At 40.0% G+C, this 17,176-nt stretch overlaps 1 protein-coding gene across 2 annotated transcripts; it reads left to right on the top strand.

Moving 5' to 3' along the window:
• Positions 1–883: 883 nt before the first annotated feature.
• Positions 884–15,901, top strand: sesn4 (sestrin 4). 2 transcript variants are annotated; one of them, XM_060885267.1, is made up of 9 exons: positions 884–1,058; positions 9,333–9,533; positions 9,822–10,004; positions 10,221–10,430; positions 11,549–11,663; positions 11,762–11,892; positions 12,171–12,337; positions 12,766–12,910; positions 13,303–15,901. In XM_060885267.1, the coding sequence occupies exons 1-9, from the start codon at positions 897–899 to the stop codon at positions 13,390–13,392; spliced, it is 1,404 nt and encodes a 467-aa protein (XP_060741250.1). In that variant the 5' UTR covers positions 884–896; the 3' UTR covers positions 13,393–15,901. The 2 variants fall into 2 exon arrangements, with proteins under 2 accessions (XP_060741250.1, XP_060741249.1); XM_060885266.1 differs by having other exon boundaries at positions 884–1,079.
• The last annotated feature ends 1,275 nt before the right edge of the window (positions 15,902–17,176 follow it).

The raw sequence follows: 17,176 nt of genomic DNA, 5'->3' as shown, positions 1-17,176 counted from the left end.
TGCCTCTCTCTTTAGCCAGATACAGACAGAGCTGCTGCCCAGTGAGAGAGAGACGTAGATTTAATATGAACTGCTTATGGTCTGCAGCCCTGAATTGAACCCTTCCTGGACAGATGACAGTGCCCCTCTGTTCAAAGCAATGCATGAAACAGGAAGCCCTGAGTTAAACCAAAGCAAACCCATAATTAGCTACATAACAAAAAAAAGTTGCTCTGTTTGTTGCTGCTTTGTGAAACAAACCCCTCATGAGTACTTCATTAATGCTTGGGCTTCACAGGCTTTATGGTCAAGACCCAGAGGCACGGAGGGGCCCTTAATTGTGCTAGAATAAACATTGAACAAAATATTTCCCCAAACTAAAGTTATCCATTTGTGCTGTTGTGTGTTACAGATCTTTTGTCAAATGTCATGTACTTGGTCTTCAACTGCCTCTTACACACTCTTACTGCTTGTGTTCATATAGTTATTTTGTCTCATGACAGTCAAATAATATAATTTACACTCATGGGGAATAAAATAGGAAATTGATTATGGAATTGTGGAATCTCTCCCAGAGAAAATATTAAATCTATGATTTATCCTGAAGATTATTCTGTTTGTAAAGCCATACTTCGTAGTGTTGATCCTATACGTCTTTGTTTCTCTCTGTGTGGAATAAGGTCTAATTTCGTTTCATCAGAAGCTAAAGAAAAGCGTTATTTACGTGCAGAAACGTTTCCACCACATGATTGGTTCAGGTCGCTTACAGCTGTAACCCAAAAGCGTACATCTGAGCGCTGATTGGACGTTTGTCTTTAACACGCCCCCGTGTTGTTCCCGCCTCCTCTCTGCTCTGATTGGTTGCTCCTGCCTGGTCCGTGTCAGTCTATGCTTTTCACCCAGTAACACTGCGGCTGATGTCCGGACTTGTAACTACATTTCAGAGCAGCTCGGCTTTTGTTCACGAGTTACTTAAAGCCCAGGAAAGACGAAGGAACCGTATTCATGCACTTACACCGAGGAAAATGATCATCTGTGCGCAAAAAATGGATTATCGCTTTGGATTTGTCCGGAGTCAGGTACATCTGCTGTGTTATAAAGTAAATAGCATCATTTTATAGCTGGGTTTGTTGGGGTTTTTTTTGTTTTCTCCTCTGACCTGCAGCTCATCAAGCTAAAGACCCGAATGAAAGTTACCGTTGTAATTAAAATGACACGGTTCAATGAGTCGATTCGTTGTCATCATGTTTACCTTTTAAACCTGTATGTATGTTTCTTTAAAAGCCTGCTGTGTTAAACTGAGGTACTTGGTGTAGAACGTCACCTCACAGTGAAAAACATCTTTTTTTTTTATTCAACTCGCTTTTTTTTAACATGAATTTTGTTTGAATGGTTTAAAAATAAAGCTTAATATCAAGCTTTGCTATGACTAGCAATGTTAGCTAGCTGATGTAAGCTAAGTTAGCTTGTAGCAGTTAAACCTGAAACTTCCCTCTTTGACCATAAAGACTTGAGGGGGGCGTTTTGTTTTTAACTTTAAGACAACGTTTGCTAACTAATTCAAACTATCACGTTTTCACTCTCATTGTTTAATTAGCCTTTTATTTTGTGTGTCATTGGACTGTTCATGATTATAGCTGTAAAGCAGAATAATCTTAACATAAACACTAGGCTTTGGGTCTGGACTGTTTTCTTACACAGCAGAGAGGCTGAAAGATGGCTAATCTTTTTGTTCACTGTGGTGCACAAAAAAGGAGCTTTGCATGCTGTTAATGCTTCATGCATGTAACTCGAATGCACCGAAGACTTTTACACTTTCCTTGCATGTGCAAATGTGAAAATAGGAAGTGGCTCTTTTTTTCCCCATTTATTTATTTATTTGAACATTTCGACGGTCCAGCTGTAGCATGCACATATTCACAAAGCAATGCATAGCAGAGCTGGATTGCATTTCATGTGCAAATATGAAGATTGTTATAGAAATGTAAGCAAGGTAATAATAATAATAATAATAAGGCATTTGTATGAAGAGATTGAAGAGTAAATGTGGTTTCGGTAGTTTGAATGAAAATTAGCCTTTTTTCCTGGTCAATTCAGATACATCTGAAAAAAGGGACTCTGTCTGTCCAGACAAAAAAAGGACTAAATATTATTACAGCATTTTTCCGAGCTGTATTCCGTATGTTTAGCTTCGTAATGGTGTGTTTTGTTAGCATTTTTTTGTTAGCATTTGTGTGCTGTGATGCTGATGCACTGCCAATCAAAGTTGTTTTTCTCCTCTGTTACCTGCAGTTTTGTCTCTGGCCATTAGAGGTCGCGCTTCAGTATTGTAAGGAACAATGGAAGTACTGAGCTTTTTTCCAGCTATCTTCAGTCATTTTCCTTTATATAACCTGTTTAGAAGGTTTGTCAGGTATAATGCACTATATACACACCTGTTATTCATTACCCGTACAATAAACCTTAGCAACAGGAGTTGCATTAAAACTCAGACTATAGAAAAGCATCCGGTTGCATTATTATAAGAGACAAGGTCATGTAAGTCTTTGTATAAATTCTATTATAGTATAGACTGCACAGAAGATAAAAGACAGCACATACTCTTTTAAAACGTGCTCCTGTTGGTGACCCAACATGTATTTCATTCTTGGCGCTGTTACAATTTTTTATTGTTTCAAACAGTTATATAAGAAGGCATGATCGAGAAACCATCTATTAATTATAAACTCATCCATACTCTGAAAAAAAAAAACCACAGCGCTGTATTATTGGGACTTTTGTGCCGATCGTTACTTCATTTAAATTGCTGCCATGTTCTATTTTATGTTAGCGTTTTCCTGCATGTTGAAAGTATCCCAGCCGTGTGTGTGTTGGGTTTCGTCTAACCCCCAGAACGTTGCAGCTGGTTGTTTTGTTCCCCTCCTGGGCTTCAGGTTGCCAAACTAAAAGAGTGTTTCCACTGAAGCAAGAAGGGTTTTTGTAACAGCACCGGGGACACTTGGGCATGACAAGGACAGACCCCTCCCAGCACTCTAAGAAGGCAGATTGAATCTCACCCAGCTCTTATTTTGTCCTGCTCCTGGCATCCTACACATTTTATACCTTGTTTAGATGATTTGGGTTGTAGCTTAATTATTGTCTTGTTGTTTGTACACATCTCTGCTCTCTTCTTTTGTTCGATAGCCTGACTTTTCACAGTGCTTTAGTTTTAGGTCTGTCAGAAATGGTAGAGCTATGCTGTGCACCATTTTATCCCTCACATTCACAGTGCATGGAAATCTTTGACCTGGTTATAGAGAACTATAGAATTAAAAACCACCTGTACAGGGTTAGGTGCTTGTTTTTTTTTTGTTTAGTTTTTTTTCTTTTCATTGGACATTTTTAGCTTTGTCACCTTGTAAGGTACCATTCAAATTGGATACATTTAAACCTATTCAAATCTGCCCACTGTTTGGTTTGTCTACGATAAGTCTGATGTAAACAGACTCGGATACCAGCTGTACAAGTTGAGGCAGTCTTTGTCTATGCGAATAAGCCAAATCCTTTGCTGTGGGAACAAGCAAACGTTATTGACATCATTATTCGATGGAGGTGAGACATTAGAGAAGGAAAACAAAAGTTTGCTATTCGGTGAATTTTTTTGGTTTGCTTAATGCAAATCTGAAAGTACTACTTCACTTTTACCCTGGGGTGAACTTTAAAGGGACTTGCCAGGAGGATGTATGACTGGCTTCCTGTTTCATGTTAAGTGCCTGTAAGGGCATGCCTGTGCATGTTATAGATGACCAGACAGATTGACCTGCCGAGACATAATAGGAGTGTTTGACACTCTTTTACCTTTTTATTTTTCTTTAGGTGGGTTTGGGTTAATAATTATTACATTATTATGCGCATTATCAAGCAGTCACACACTGCACTAGTTTCTTTTACATTGAGGCTTGGGGTGATGTAGTTATTACAGGTGTGAATCTAAGTCACATCAGTAACATTTTTCTTACTGTGTCTGTTACCTGTAGAAATAACTTGTGTTTGAAAACAAGTTGGTTGTCATTTTCTTCAGTATATCGTCAGTACAATTATTTTTTTTGCATAACATTTACTCCAGGGATAGATGATTTCTGTCAGTTCAGTTAGTAGTGCGGTGGATAATATGATAAGTGCATACTGAATAATAAAATATAGATGATTGGTGAAGTATTGGTGAGATAAGTAATGCTCCTGGGCAATTTAGGTAATTACAGAGAACAGGTAAAGCCGACATTTTCTTCACGTAACGGCCACAAGCTTTAAAACGAGCTTCCAGTAAAGGACAAAGCAGTTAAGTTTCCTTAAGCAGCTCTCCATAATGCTTTAAGATGCTGTATCTGGATCTATGTCTCATCATGTTGTTCAGATTTAGTTGTTCTCTTATGTCTGTAGTATGTACCATGTATTTTATATAGCGGTGTGGATCTGTAGCCTTCACTATTAGGATCTGAGATCGGAGAGCTATTTTCCCAGGAAAGTGCCCCCTGGAGAGTCGCTGAGAGAGAAGCGTTTGAGCTGTTACAGGAGGCCGAAGTCTGCATCACAGCCCCATTAACGGATAGCTCGGTTACCAGTTTTCAGCCTCCCATTTAATAGGAATCTTTGGGCGCTCAGGGCTGCCATATGTTTTCATTTCAATTGTGAACGGCTTTTCCCAAGTGGCTTCATTATTAAGTGTCATGTATTATGTTGCAGGATTTGATCCAGCGGCATTCGCTTATGCTTAATATGTGAGTAGAGGAAATTTCTCACACTGCCACATATTTGTATCAGATAGATATCAATATTTGTCTAATAAGTATATTAATAATTATACAAGTATATTATGCTGCAAGTTGAAGGACTTTGTTAATGGAGAATATCACCTTCTCATCCATATGCATTAGGCTTCTCTGTCTGTCTGTCTGTCTGTCTAATCACAATTTATACATGACACGAAGACCATATATTGGGGACACACACAGCCCTCACAAGCCTAACCCTATTTATTTTGTTGAGGAAATGACCTATTATACAGGAAATTATGCAGGACTATGGGAGTCATCAGCTAGGATCTCGTCTCCGACAAGCTTATAAAAGCAAAACGCTGTTTGAATTTAAGTGGGATTTCAAAAAAAAAATTTTTTTGAATAACACAAAATGACGCATTATGGTGCATGTGCTGGCCTCCAGGTAATAAACCAGTCCCTCCAGGATGGTGCAGTATTGTGATTTAATGCGAAATTCAAGGCCCAAAAAGCAGCATGTGACCTCATCACAGCACTCCTACAGTCAAAGCATGTACATTTCATTTGTGTTGAGCATGAAAACACCTAACATAGACCGTCGAATTAACATTGAATTAACTTGTAAGGCATTGGGCTTGTGTGTCTTTGCAGTTGGTTGCTGCATCATTTCTGAAAAGACTGACTGAAAGTTGAACTTCTACAGTCATGATTAATCAATATGATGAGAAACAGATTCCATCATGCTGACATCACACATCTTTTCTGCAACATAAGCTTGAAGTTGCATCTGACAGGACAACAAACTGAACACTGTGGCACTTTTTTCAATCCAGTAACTACATATCGCTTCCATGCTATTAAATCGTTCAGGGATTAGTAGAGAATTTAAATTCAGATTCTCAGCCTACAAGGTTCCTTCATGTGCTTAGCAACATTTCTATGAACATCAGCAGTTCTCTGTAACATCTCTAGGGAAAGCCTGGTTTGAGAGATTAAACCCTAATAAACACCTTTCCTTGGTCAGAAAGCCTTTATTAAGTGCATGTAAAATCAAGCCGGCTTTCAGAACACGCGATCTTGCACAGACAAAACAAAGTTCATTCATTTCTATTTTTTTGTCCCATTATTTATATTTGAACCTGACATGTATTCAGCTGTAGTGACTGACTAGATAACACGTTCACACACACGCCACACTCAGCAGGTTTATCTCTGGATTTTCCGAGTCCATTCTGTATGGATGCTTTCGTAACCTGTAACGTCTGCTTTTATTGGTCGATGCCGATTTCCAAAAAAGCTGAACGTCAACCAGATATTTTTAGCAACCAATTGTTTGATGGTTAACAAACCTGGATGCAATTAGCTGGTTAAATATTTAAATTATCCAGACATTTTTCCTTTCCATTCAGACATCTGGTGGAATAGATTTACGTGCAGAGTGACTCTGTAGCTGGACACCTGCACTTCAGTGTGTTCACACACACACACACACACACACACACACACACACACACACACACACACACACACTGCCATGACCCACACTGGTTGATTAGCACATAGTTTGTTTAGGGTACAGAGGTGGTATTAACGGTAACCCTGCACATGTAGAGTAAAATCCTGGTCCTGTCCTGAGCAGTGTTGGGTTCTTGCTCCTCTATACATGAAGACTGCAGCTGAAGCCTGAGCGAGTGTGAGACCTCCACTGTTTGGTTGCTTGTTGTCTCTTGTGTTGGGATGCCATTTTGCTCTTATCTGTCCAACTGCTATCCCAGCTGTCTCACTCAGATATTTATAACTGCCCAATTCTGGAGGCTCCACTGTATAGAGAGGGGAAACATCATCCCTACGCTAGTCTGCGTGCTGGTGCGGCTTAGTGCTCTGGAGTTGAAATTTGTACTGCTTAATGAGATTTACACCTGGCTTAAGACTCCATAAATCCTGCATGAGTATTAAGAATTGCTGTTAGAAAATAGAGCACAGTCGGTTAAATGTCCCCTTGAGTGAGGGGTTGTTGTTTGGATGAGGTTTGTTTTTGTTTGTTTGTTTGTTTTGTCATAGCAGACTATCGTCTTCAGTGACTGGTCAGCGTGGAAGGTTTCCACATGTCAGAAGAACTATTGCTGACTATAACTTTTACTAATTTATTTATTGCAGTTCATGTTATTTCACTGGTGTGATGGTCTGACATACTTTACACATAATTGTACTGGTCATCTCACAAATTCCTTCTCGCATATATTCTTGCTGCTTGTTGTTTATTTGATATTTGACTCCACGGCACTCAAGTTTCCTCGAGCTAATAGCTTATAATGTAATACTTTCGACCACGCGTTCACATGCACACGTACTCAATGACTTTTTCTACACAAACAAGTCTGACATGAAAGTCACTCCGCTGCCAAGCAAGTAGTAGGTTGTCGGTGTTATTTTTCCTATTATCAAGTCATCTAGCATGGCACCCGAGAACGAGAAAAATGGGCTCAGTCTTGAAGCGCTTTGTGTTCTGTGTGTTTTGAACTGATAAAGGTAGAAATCGAGTTTAAAATTAGATGATCTGTTTAAGTTGAAACTGTAATACAGGACAGTCTGTGGCCTCGAATTAATTCATGCGAATTAATAATGTTTTATATTAGATGAAGCAGTTCTGCCTTTTGATGATTTGCCCCTTTGCGTCAGGGCTTCGAGGTTACATTAGCTATAAGTCTTATATTTTTGTTCTTTATGAGCACCGATTAAGGTTTGGATGATATTTTTTGCACAAATAATTTATAAACTATCATATCAGTGTCTTTGCTGTGTGGTGATTATCTGCATATTTAGGGTAGTCAGTTCTGAATTTCTCACACTGCACGTGTTGTCACTGATCCATACAGACCATCCTATAACAAGCGCAACCACCAGTTTTGAAACCCAAAATGTGGTGGTTTTGATTGATAGCACAGCTGTTTTACATACAAGAGAGAACAAGTTGTATTAACACACAACACATATCTCAGTGCTTTTATTACAGTACATTATCTAGATAGATGGATAGATAGTAACAGTAATAGTGTATTAAAGTTGTTGAAATTTCCTAAGTCACGTTCGGAACAGTGTTTTAGCTAATAGTTGACTCAGACGTGTGGTTAAGCAGTGAATACGTGCATTAGCGTACAGCTTTGTTAACTATCAGCTATGACTCGGTTCTCCGTAAGCCATGGTGCAAGAGCATACAGGAGAAAATACGTGATGGTGAACATGTGAGTTTAGTCCGAAGCTGTGCTGCTTCTTCCCCCCTCCCTGTGTGTAACTGACCTCCTTCCTTCCATGACTGCCTGTCAGCCTGGCCTGCTGAGCAGCGGTTTACTCGAAGGAATAACTGCTGCCAGCACTGCTGTGCTTTTGGCACCGAGACGTTTGGCCGTGGGAGGCCTTGCTCTCCTGTTTCCTATACCAGGAAAGAGAGACACGACCCATTTTAGTTTCAATAATAATAACTTGTAGAACGACAGTTGGCGTAGTTTCCAGAGATGAAACTGGTTTGTCTTGGAAATTTTATTGTGGAAGTTTCTGTCAGAATTTAAGTCTGAATTATTTTCCTTACAGTCATGTTCCTCCTGTGATATGAATCTGTCCTTGGCTTTGGTACTATCTATTTACTGCTTTTCGTGTGTGTAGTCATCTGTTTGTGTGTTAATGGATACACAGATAAGAGACTGAAAGAAGGTTTTAGGGCAAATTTCTCTCATCCCTTTTACGCTCTCTTTTAGGACCATCCAAGAGTCAAGCCCTTTCTTCAACACTCATATAACCAGAATGTTTGTCAAACAATGACTTTGCTGAACACTCTCATGTTTACATGTTTTGACTTAAAGTTTAAAGATCTAATGATTTTAACTAGGATTTTCTGCCTGGTAATGTTTTCAGCTGGACACGTTTGACTAACCTCTCAACGATTAAAAACTCCAGACTAGCAGGGCTCTCGCTCTACCTCTCTCTCTCTCTCTCACTGCGGAATATTTTTCTCTGTCTGCCTGCATGCCTCCAGGACGCGCTGCAGAGTCCTTCTTTGTTCTTTTTTCCTCCCTTTCCTCTTTTTTTTTTTTTTTGGCTGAGGAATTGTTTGCTGGTAGAGTTGATTGCTATTTTCTTTCATCATTTTTTCAGGAGTCTAAGGAGTTTAGCTGATTCAACCTTTTCAGCCATGGTAGAGTTGTAGATGTGGAGTGATTTGTTATTTTGCAGTGTTATATTTAAAGTTCTGCAGTGCAGCCTCACTTCAGCGAACTGACACTGTAGTGAATATGAACTGATTGATCGCCAGTTTGGGGTTGTGTTAGCTTTTTTCCTGTAATTGTGTAGCACAATGCTAATACAGGACATGAATTAATCACATCCAAAACAAGATTTATTTGCTCTGGTTCCAATACTTTTAAATCAATGTCAGATGTGTTTTTATTGTGTGTGTGTGTGTGTGTATGTGTGTGTGTGTAATATATATATATATATATATATATATGTGTGTGTGTGTAATATACGTGTGTGTGTGTGTGTGTGTGTGTGTGTGTGTGTGTGTGTGTGTGTGTGTGTGTGTGTATTGTGCTCTCCTATATGTAGGTAATGAAGGTGAGCTCTGAGAAGGACAGTTCCTCTCCGTTGTGCATGAAGGCTCTGGCCAGCAGGGGGCGCCTGGACACAGTATCACAGCAAATGGCCTCCCATCCACAGTATTTAGAGAGCTTCTTGCGCACACAGCATTACATCCTTAACATGGACGGCCCTCTGCCCCTTCACTACCGCCACTACATAGCAGTCATGGTAAGAGTGCCGAACTTTTTGCTTTATATGACAGGGCTGGTAAAAATGATTTGCGTGCGATGAGAGGAGATTCGGAGATGAAACGCTAGAAAATGGAGCTAGTGTATGAGCTGGATAAATGTAGACAAAACCACTTGTAATGTGCAGAATTTGTGGTAGTAAGAACAAGGTGACTGTTCTCTTCCATTAAACTCAAAAGTCAAGACCAGGCCAAGTCACTTTGATTGATCTTAACCAATGAAAATGACCTGTACATATGGTGAACCTGTGTGTGTCTGTGTGTGATAGGCTGCGGCACGACATCACTGCAGCTACCTTGTGTCTCTTCACTCGGCTGTGTTCCTGAGGGTGCGGGGAGACCCGGTGTGGCTACAAGGGCTGGAGTTTGCACCACCTCGCCTCCAGCAGCTCGACCACATAAACAAAGTGCTCGCTCACCAGCCCTGGCTCACTGCTCGCTCCCACATTGAGGTAAAGTGGAAAGAAGCTGTGTACTAAAAGGGCTGTGTGTGTGTGCGTGTGCGTGCGCGTGCATGTGCGTGTGTGTATTAAAGGTAAATTTCAGTACATTAGTGCTGTAGGCTCATAATTAGCATTCTGTTGTGCACAAAGAAATCCGAGCTCTCGTCCCTACAGCTCAGTCATTTTGCGGTTGTGCTGATCAGGGACTCGTCATTGTCTCTGCAGGCTTTGCTGAAGTCAGGTGAGCAGTGCTGGTCTCTGGCTGAGCTGGTCCAGGCTGTAGTTCTGCTGGCTCACTGCCATGCACTCTGCAGCTTCGTGTTTGGCTCTGAACAGGACACACAACCCGGCCCGAGAGCGCCACATGGAACGCCCCCAGGCTACTGCCTCTGTGATGCTGCCAATGGCAACGCCACCTTCCCACCTCGCAGGAGGGTAAGTGCTTAAAGCGCTCGTCTCACCCACACACAGGTTTCTGTCGTTAACACGTAGCTCTGTTGTATCATGCTTAGTGAAAACATCTAGTTTAAACATTTTACTATTAGAGAGTTTTTAGGACAGGGTGATGTGTTCAAAAATATTCACCTTTGTCATTTTTAGTGTACGATGGCACAGGTGTCGACATGTATGTGGTTTGTGAACCTTTGTGTGTATTTCTGCAAATATTTATATACCTTGTGGTTTTTGGCTCTATTGCTTTTTGAGATAAAGCAGCAGTCCGACCGAACACAAAGATCTTTGAGAAGTCAGAAAAGCCAGTTCACTGAAGGGGAAACGAAGCAGGATGTGAAAGACGCATTTCCTTCTGATACCACGTACTTTCAGTTGGCACTGACTTTATCTAGCTTACTTTGACCTATGATTTCTTGAGCATTGTTAGCTGATAAAAAAGAAGAAAAAAAAAGCAGAACTTTTCTCAGTAAAATCTAGAGGCGTTTCGGATGCTTTGGGTATTTACGTGCGCGAGGGGTTTTGTGGTAAAATTCTGTTTTCCTCTCTGCTAGGATTTTTGTTGTTGCTGTTGGCAGTGAAGCCACCTGTGCTGTAGCTTATTTGCTCCAACACCAGATCACAAACCCATCAGCTATTAGGAGAATCCAAAGACATGCGAAAGTTTTGTGTGTGTATTTCAGTAAATATTTGTATATTTTGCAGAATCTAATCCAAATTGGCTAAATATAATTGTGAAAACGCATGGTTCTTGAGCAGGACTGGAAAGTCTCTATGAAATGTGACTCATTTCCAGAATCGATGGAAAGCAGAAATGCTGAAAATGTACCAACAAACAAACAAAAAAATGAAGAACAGCCTTTGCTTGGTTGTGCTTTCAGCATATTGTATTGGCTTTTAACTTTTTAAGATAAGGTACATGTTTTAATAGCGCAAATATCTTGTGATTAGTCCAATGCGAACCCAAACCAAGCACTGGATATTTATAAGTAGTGAGCAGAAGATTATCAATATCCCTAAAAGACTTGTCATTATGTGTCTATGGTTTTATGGTAGATGAGGAAGGTTAATGTGTGTAATGGTGGCTTTTCTCTCTTGCACAGTCTCTAGACTCGAGCTGTGACCTGGCGTGCCTACGAGAAGGAATCCATAAGTCACAGGAGGAGAAAGAAAGAAAAGGACAAGCAGGCCTACACTCGTACACCCTCCTGCATATAGGTAAGCTGTGTGTTCACCATCAAACATGCTAAAGAGACGCTCTCGCACTCCAGTCCCACTCTGACTCACACTTGTCCCTTTCCACTCTTCTGCTTCAGACATGGACGAGGAGGAAGAAGAAGAGATGATGTGTTCGACAGACCCCTCCCGCTTCGTTAAAGACCCTGATTTCGGCTACCAGGAATTCGCCCAGCAGAAGGAAGACCATTTCCAAGTATTGCGGGTGCAGGTGAGGAGCGTGCCAGCGTATTAGATTATAACATGTAGCTGCTTAGTCACACACTGCCCATGGTGACAGTCCTATACTTCATCTTCCCTGGAATTGGAGAAACAGAGACTTTCTTCTCAAAGGTCAACTCGATTGTTTGTCAATTTGGATTTGATCCAAAATACAGCTCAGATGTTCCAGTGTGGTTTCACTTAGAGGAACGAGACGCCTTTGGTGTTCACAGAATTCAGCCTTAAACAGTTTGTTCTATTTGTGAATACTGATGTTTGTGTGTGTAGGACTACTCGTGGGAGGATCACGGTTTCTCGTTAGTAAACCGCCTCTACTCAGACATCGGGCATTTGTTAGACGAGCGGTTCCGCAGCGTGGCCTCATTACCGTCCCCTCGCAATCCGGACCTCAAGAGAGCCATCTGGAACTATATCCATTGCAGCTACGGAATTAGGTACAGTGAATGTGTCTTTGTTTATCATCACTACATGATGCACACAACCTCTGTGTCCGGGCTTAAAAAAAAAAACTAAAATCACACGATTTTCTTTTCTTTTTCTTTTTTTTTTTTTTTTTTTTTTTTTTTTACGCTCTATCCCAAGTTCACAATCCTTCACACAAAAAAGACAACATGCTGCAAGTACACTTTCTCACAGCAGAGAAACAGCTCAGCATTTCCAAACCTTCCAAACCTCACCACTGCCGTGATATAAATACTGTTCTCTGTCAAATAGCCATTTAAAAGAAGAACAAGCAAAATAATTTTGTATTAACTAGGATCACATCCAGCAGGAAAAGGTGGAGGTTTGTGTTCATGCTGATCTTTCACCCTGATCTCACTGTAGTCTGGAATCATAACGTGGGTCTTGTGTGTTTTAACAGGTATGACGATTATGATTACGGAGAAGTGAACCAGCTGCTGGAACGTGGACTGAAGCTTTATATTAAGGCTGTGGCCTGCTATCCTGACTCCACTAAAAACCTTCTGTGCCCTTTGCCTTTAGTTTCTCTCAAAGCCTCAGAAAAGGTAACTGAGAGAATCAGACTTTTTGTCAGCACTTATTAACATGCTCGATATAACACATTATTTAAACACCGTGTCGTGGATCTTATACTGATGAAACTGTGATTCAGAAATTTGAATTACTAAAGCTGAAAAGAAGCTTTTGATGGATGAACGCTATGAGCAGGACCCCAGAACATAAACAGGAGCATTCTGACCAATGACAGAACAATTTACTTGCATGAAAACATACTGATACACTTTGAAAATTCAGCATTGTAACTATTCTTTAAGGCCCATGTTATAGAACAATGCGTGAAAACACTGTTAGTCTTGATCTATCTATGAAATGTATCATAAGTTGGTATCAAATGAAAAGTTGATCATTGTTAATGTCGTGGATCTGTTTCACTCAGGTACACATCAACCTGCTGGTGATGGAGGCACGGCTGCAGGCTGAGCTGCTCTACGCACTCCGAGCAATCACTCAGTACATGATCGCCTAGGACAGCAAGGCACATACAGAGAGAGAGAGAGAGAGAGAGAAGGAGAAAGAGTTGCACAGTCACTTATGGTACAAAAAATAAGACTCTACTCGGGGCAATGGGGAAAGGAAATCTGTGATTTAAAACAAAAGACGGAGAGGACTTGTGAAGAGCAATATTTCCTCTTCTCCATCTCTTGTGGGGTTTTTGTTGTTGATGTTGTTGTTGTTTTGTTCTAAAGTTGCTTAAGTGTGACTTAAGGTACTGCTGTGAAGCGTTTTCAAGGTGACACTTGAAGGCAATAACAATCTTTCTTTCTCTCTGTCTCAACCTTTTTTTTGCATGTTGTTCCCTTCATTACTTTCTCTGTGTGCGTGCGCGTGTGTGTTTGTGTGTGTGTGTGTGTGTTTTCTACTCTCAGTTTGAATATATTTTTCCACTAGATTTTTCATGTGCAATTATCTTTATTCTCTTCTTTGTATTGTTGAGGATTTGTTGTTTTGCCTGTTGCTCCTTTGTTGACTGACAGGTTATAAAAGGTGAAGAGCGTGTCACTTTCAGTCCTAGAGTATTGAAGGGTGCAAAAAAAAAAAAAGACGAAAGCAGAGGACTCGACCTCTCCGTAATCGAGGGAAGGCAGTGTTTACTGAAGCTGAGACGAACAGACGAATGTTGACGAAGCTCAGCATGTTTTCTGAATCTTTCATCTAAATTTAAGCTCAGAACAACAAGACAGCAGCCAGCTTAGGAAAAAAAATTGTTACATTGCTATAACTTTGTTTTAATGGCACTTTTTAAGGTTTAGATTTAAAAAAAAAAAACATTTAGGGTACAAAATTTTGACTGGTTTATAAAAATACAGGTTGTGCTTCGGTTGACTCTGTGTCAATGTGAAGGATCCAGAGAACACACACATTAGTGAATTTCTGAATCTGGCAGCACTTTCAACCAAATGTTTCTTTTTTTTTTTTTTTTTAGGAATTTTACCGCATTAGTTAGCTTATGATGTAGCCTACACCCCACAAAAGAAACGGCAACATTTAGGGAAAAAAGCTTATGTTAAATTCATGGTTTTAATGTCGGTTTGTTCTAGTCAAATGAAGGACTTTTTTTCCCCCTGATTTATTCTGCAAAACATTTCAGTGATAATTTGCCATCTGTGATACTTTATATAATACGAAGAAGGTCAGAGGTCAGGCCTGCTGTGATGCTTCCTGTAACTGACCTGCACAACTCATTTCCTTGCACTGGACTATTTTGCACAGAACTGCATAAGTGACCTGCATTGCCTCTGAGCAGCAGTAACAGTTATTGGAACAAAAATACCCGGTGAGGCCTCCGTTCACTGGTACCACGTTGATGCCATACTTACTGCAAATGTTTTGGTTGTGGAAAAGGCCAAGCGTTATTTAGATAAAGCCATGATAGTATTGAATTGGTGCAGAAGTGTTGCTCATGTAGGGTACAGGTGGCAAAGAAACATGGGTACCAATGGGTTGTTTTTTTTTTTATTTATTTATTTTTAAACATGTTGCATTACTGTGTCACTACGGCTATGTTCAGACAGGGTGGAGTCTTTTTTTTTTTTTTTTTTTCTTCCCGCTCTCCATTTCTGTTTGGTCTTTTACATTCTGACAGGATATTAATTGGAACTACCTTGTTCCTGCATTACATCCTCATGTAAAGAGAAATAACTAAACATAAGCACCTGTTTAAACATAGCCAGTGATGATGATGATGATGATGATGATGATTGTTGATAGTTTGGAAGGGAAGAGAAGGTGGGACACGTTGGTCCACGTCAGTGCTGAATCTCATCAGCCTTTTATCAATACAGCACTGTGGGACTTTTGGGAAATGCCTAGTCACATATCGGAGAAAGTAAACACAAAGGATTTATTTCTAATGCTGAACTTCTAGACTGACGAGTCAGATTTAAAAACTTCGTACAGTAGAGAGTCTCCATTTATTGATTGTTCAGCAAAGCGATGGAGATTATCAAGCGCAGTGCCTTTAGCTTTAAATCAGTAAGGCGGACGTGGAGTTGCTGCGACGCTGGAGGACAATTGAAGCTTGTGGATTCAGCCTCGTTTTGGTTGCACGAGCCAAGCTGGTGTCTTCACACTGCTTCTTCCTGCTCCTTCTCAAGCAGTCAAACAGAACAGGGACAGTAGTTTACTTCTCAATACTGCGCAGTCCTCAGCACTCACAAGGAGTTCCACATTTTTTATGGAGCTTAACGTGCTGTCATTTGCCTGCTACCAGCATGTCCGGATCGGTTTCTCCCTTACTGCCGCATTCTGTGTGACATCAAATCGCAGCAGTGAATTTTTCTCCCATTCGGCTTTCCTTCTGATCCCCTGGTGGAGACTGAAACACAAGTTGTTTAATATTTACCACGTAAATGTAGAGATGTTTAAAAAAAGAACACAAAAAAAATGTCAAAACAAGGAAAATTAAGCAAAAAAACAAACTTTTTTCCCCTGAAATAAGAACTTATTTTTTCTATAAAGATATGCTATTCCACTTGTGTCTGAGTTGTTGTGGTTTTTTGTCTCTTTCCTAATTTCTACATGTACATATTTCCTAATTTCCTAATGCACATATTTCACCTGGATTCTTGTGGCCTGAGGTAGTTTAAGCCTTTTTACCAGTACACTGGCATTACGTAGATGACACCTTTGAATTTTAGATGCTTATAAACAGGCACTTGGGGAATCTCAGAGAAGAACTGTATTTGAGATCATTTACATTTGTATGGATAGAAAAAAAAATTAACTTTTCTATGAATTTATTGCCTTTAGTAGGCTAAGTAAAACAACAAAGGCTTAAAAGCTTGCGTGTATAGTTTCATTTAAGCTTTGAGCCACCCATGTGTAGTGTAAGATGACAACGGAATTCAATGCTGAACATGTACACAGCAAAACAGGTTGCTTATTCCTTGCACTACTGACACAATTGTGCCATCTAGTGCCAGATCTTTTATTCTTGCTTTCCAGAAAAGGAAACAGACCATGAATAATTAGAAGTTAATTAGACTGGAGGATACTGAGGCATCACAGGTCCTTCCGTAACAGTAATCTTCTGTGGATGTTACTTCAACTTTCTTAATTGCACACAGGTCTAATAATTACTAATGTCCTGTATCTTTAGACTCCTGACCAATTAATTGGTCTTATGGCATCACCTTAATCAAGAATGAGCGATTCTGACTGCCAGTATCCTTTGTATAACAAAGTGGATTTCACCTCAGATCGACCTTTTTTTCCTAAATAAATTGCCGACTTTCTGTAAGATATTTTTTCTGTTTAAAATAACAAACCTATCTATAAATCTATAAGGTTCCACTCAATGGTCTCTTTAAAGGGAAGATTTACACATCTAATCCTGTGCAAACACAATCCATAGTCATGCAAATACACAGTTTGTCTGTATAGTTTATGCAAATTGATGCCAAAAGCATTTCAGAGTACATGAAGGTGAATCTACTACAACAGTTTTTATATGACTCTAGAGGATGATCTGCTCATGATGCAGATGAGCTGCAGCATCAGAAAACCACAGGAGATTCCACAACTATCAGCTGAGACTGTACCCAAAGCTAACCCAGAATCCTGTACTGATAGTTGTGGAATCTCCTGTGGTTTTCTGATGCTGCAGCTCGTCTGCATCATGAGCAGATCATCATATAGAGTCATGTACTTATGTATACATTTTCTGTATATTGAATATTTCATTAAATTTATTTCTCTTGTAATTTGAAGGAGTCTCTGGAAACAGAGGTTTCTTTGGGATTAATAAAGTT

Source organism: Tachysurus vachellii, chromosome 13, assembly GCF_030014155.1.
Source record: "Tachysurus vachellii isolate PV-2020 chromosome 13, HZAU_Pvac_v1, whole genome shotgun sequence".
Classification (NCBI taxonomy): Eukaryota; Metazoa; Chordata; class Actinopteri; order Siluriformes; family Bagridae; genus Tachysurus; species Tachysurus vachellii.
The sequence above is the reverse complement of the archived record's forward strand: the minus strand, read 5'-3'. Positions and strand labels throughout refer to the sequence as shown.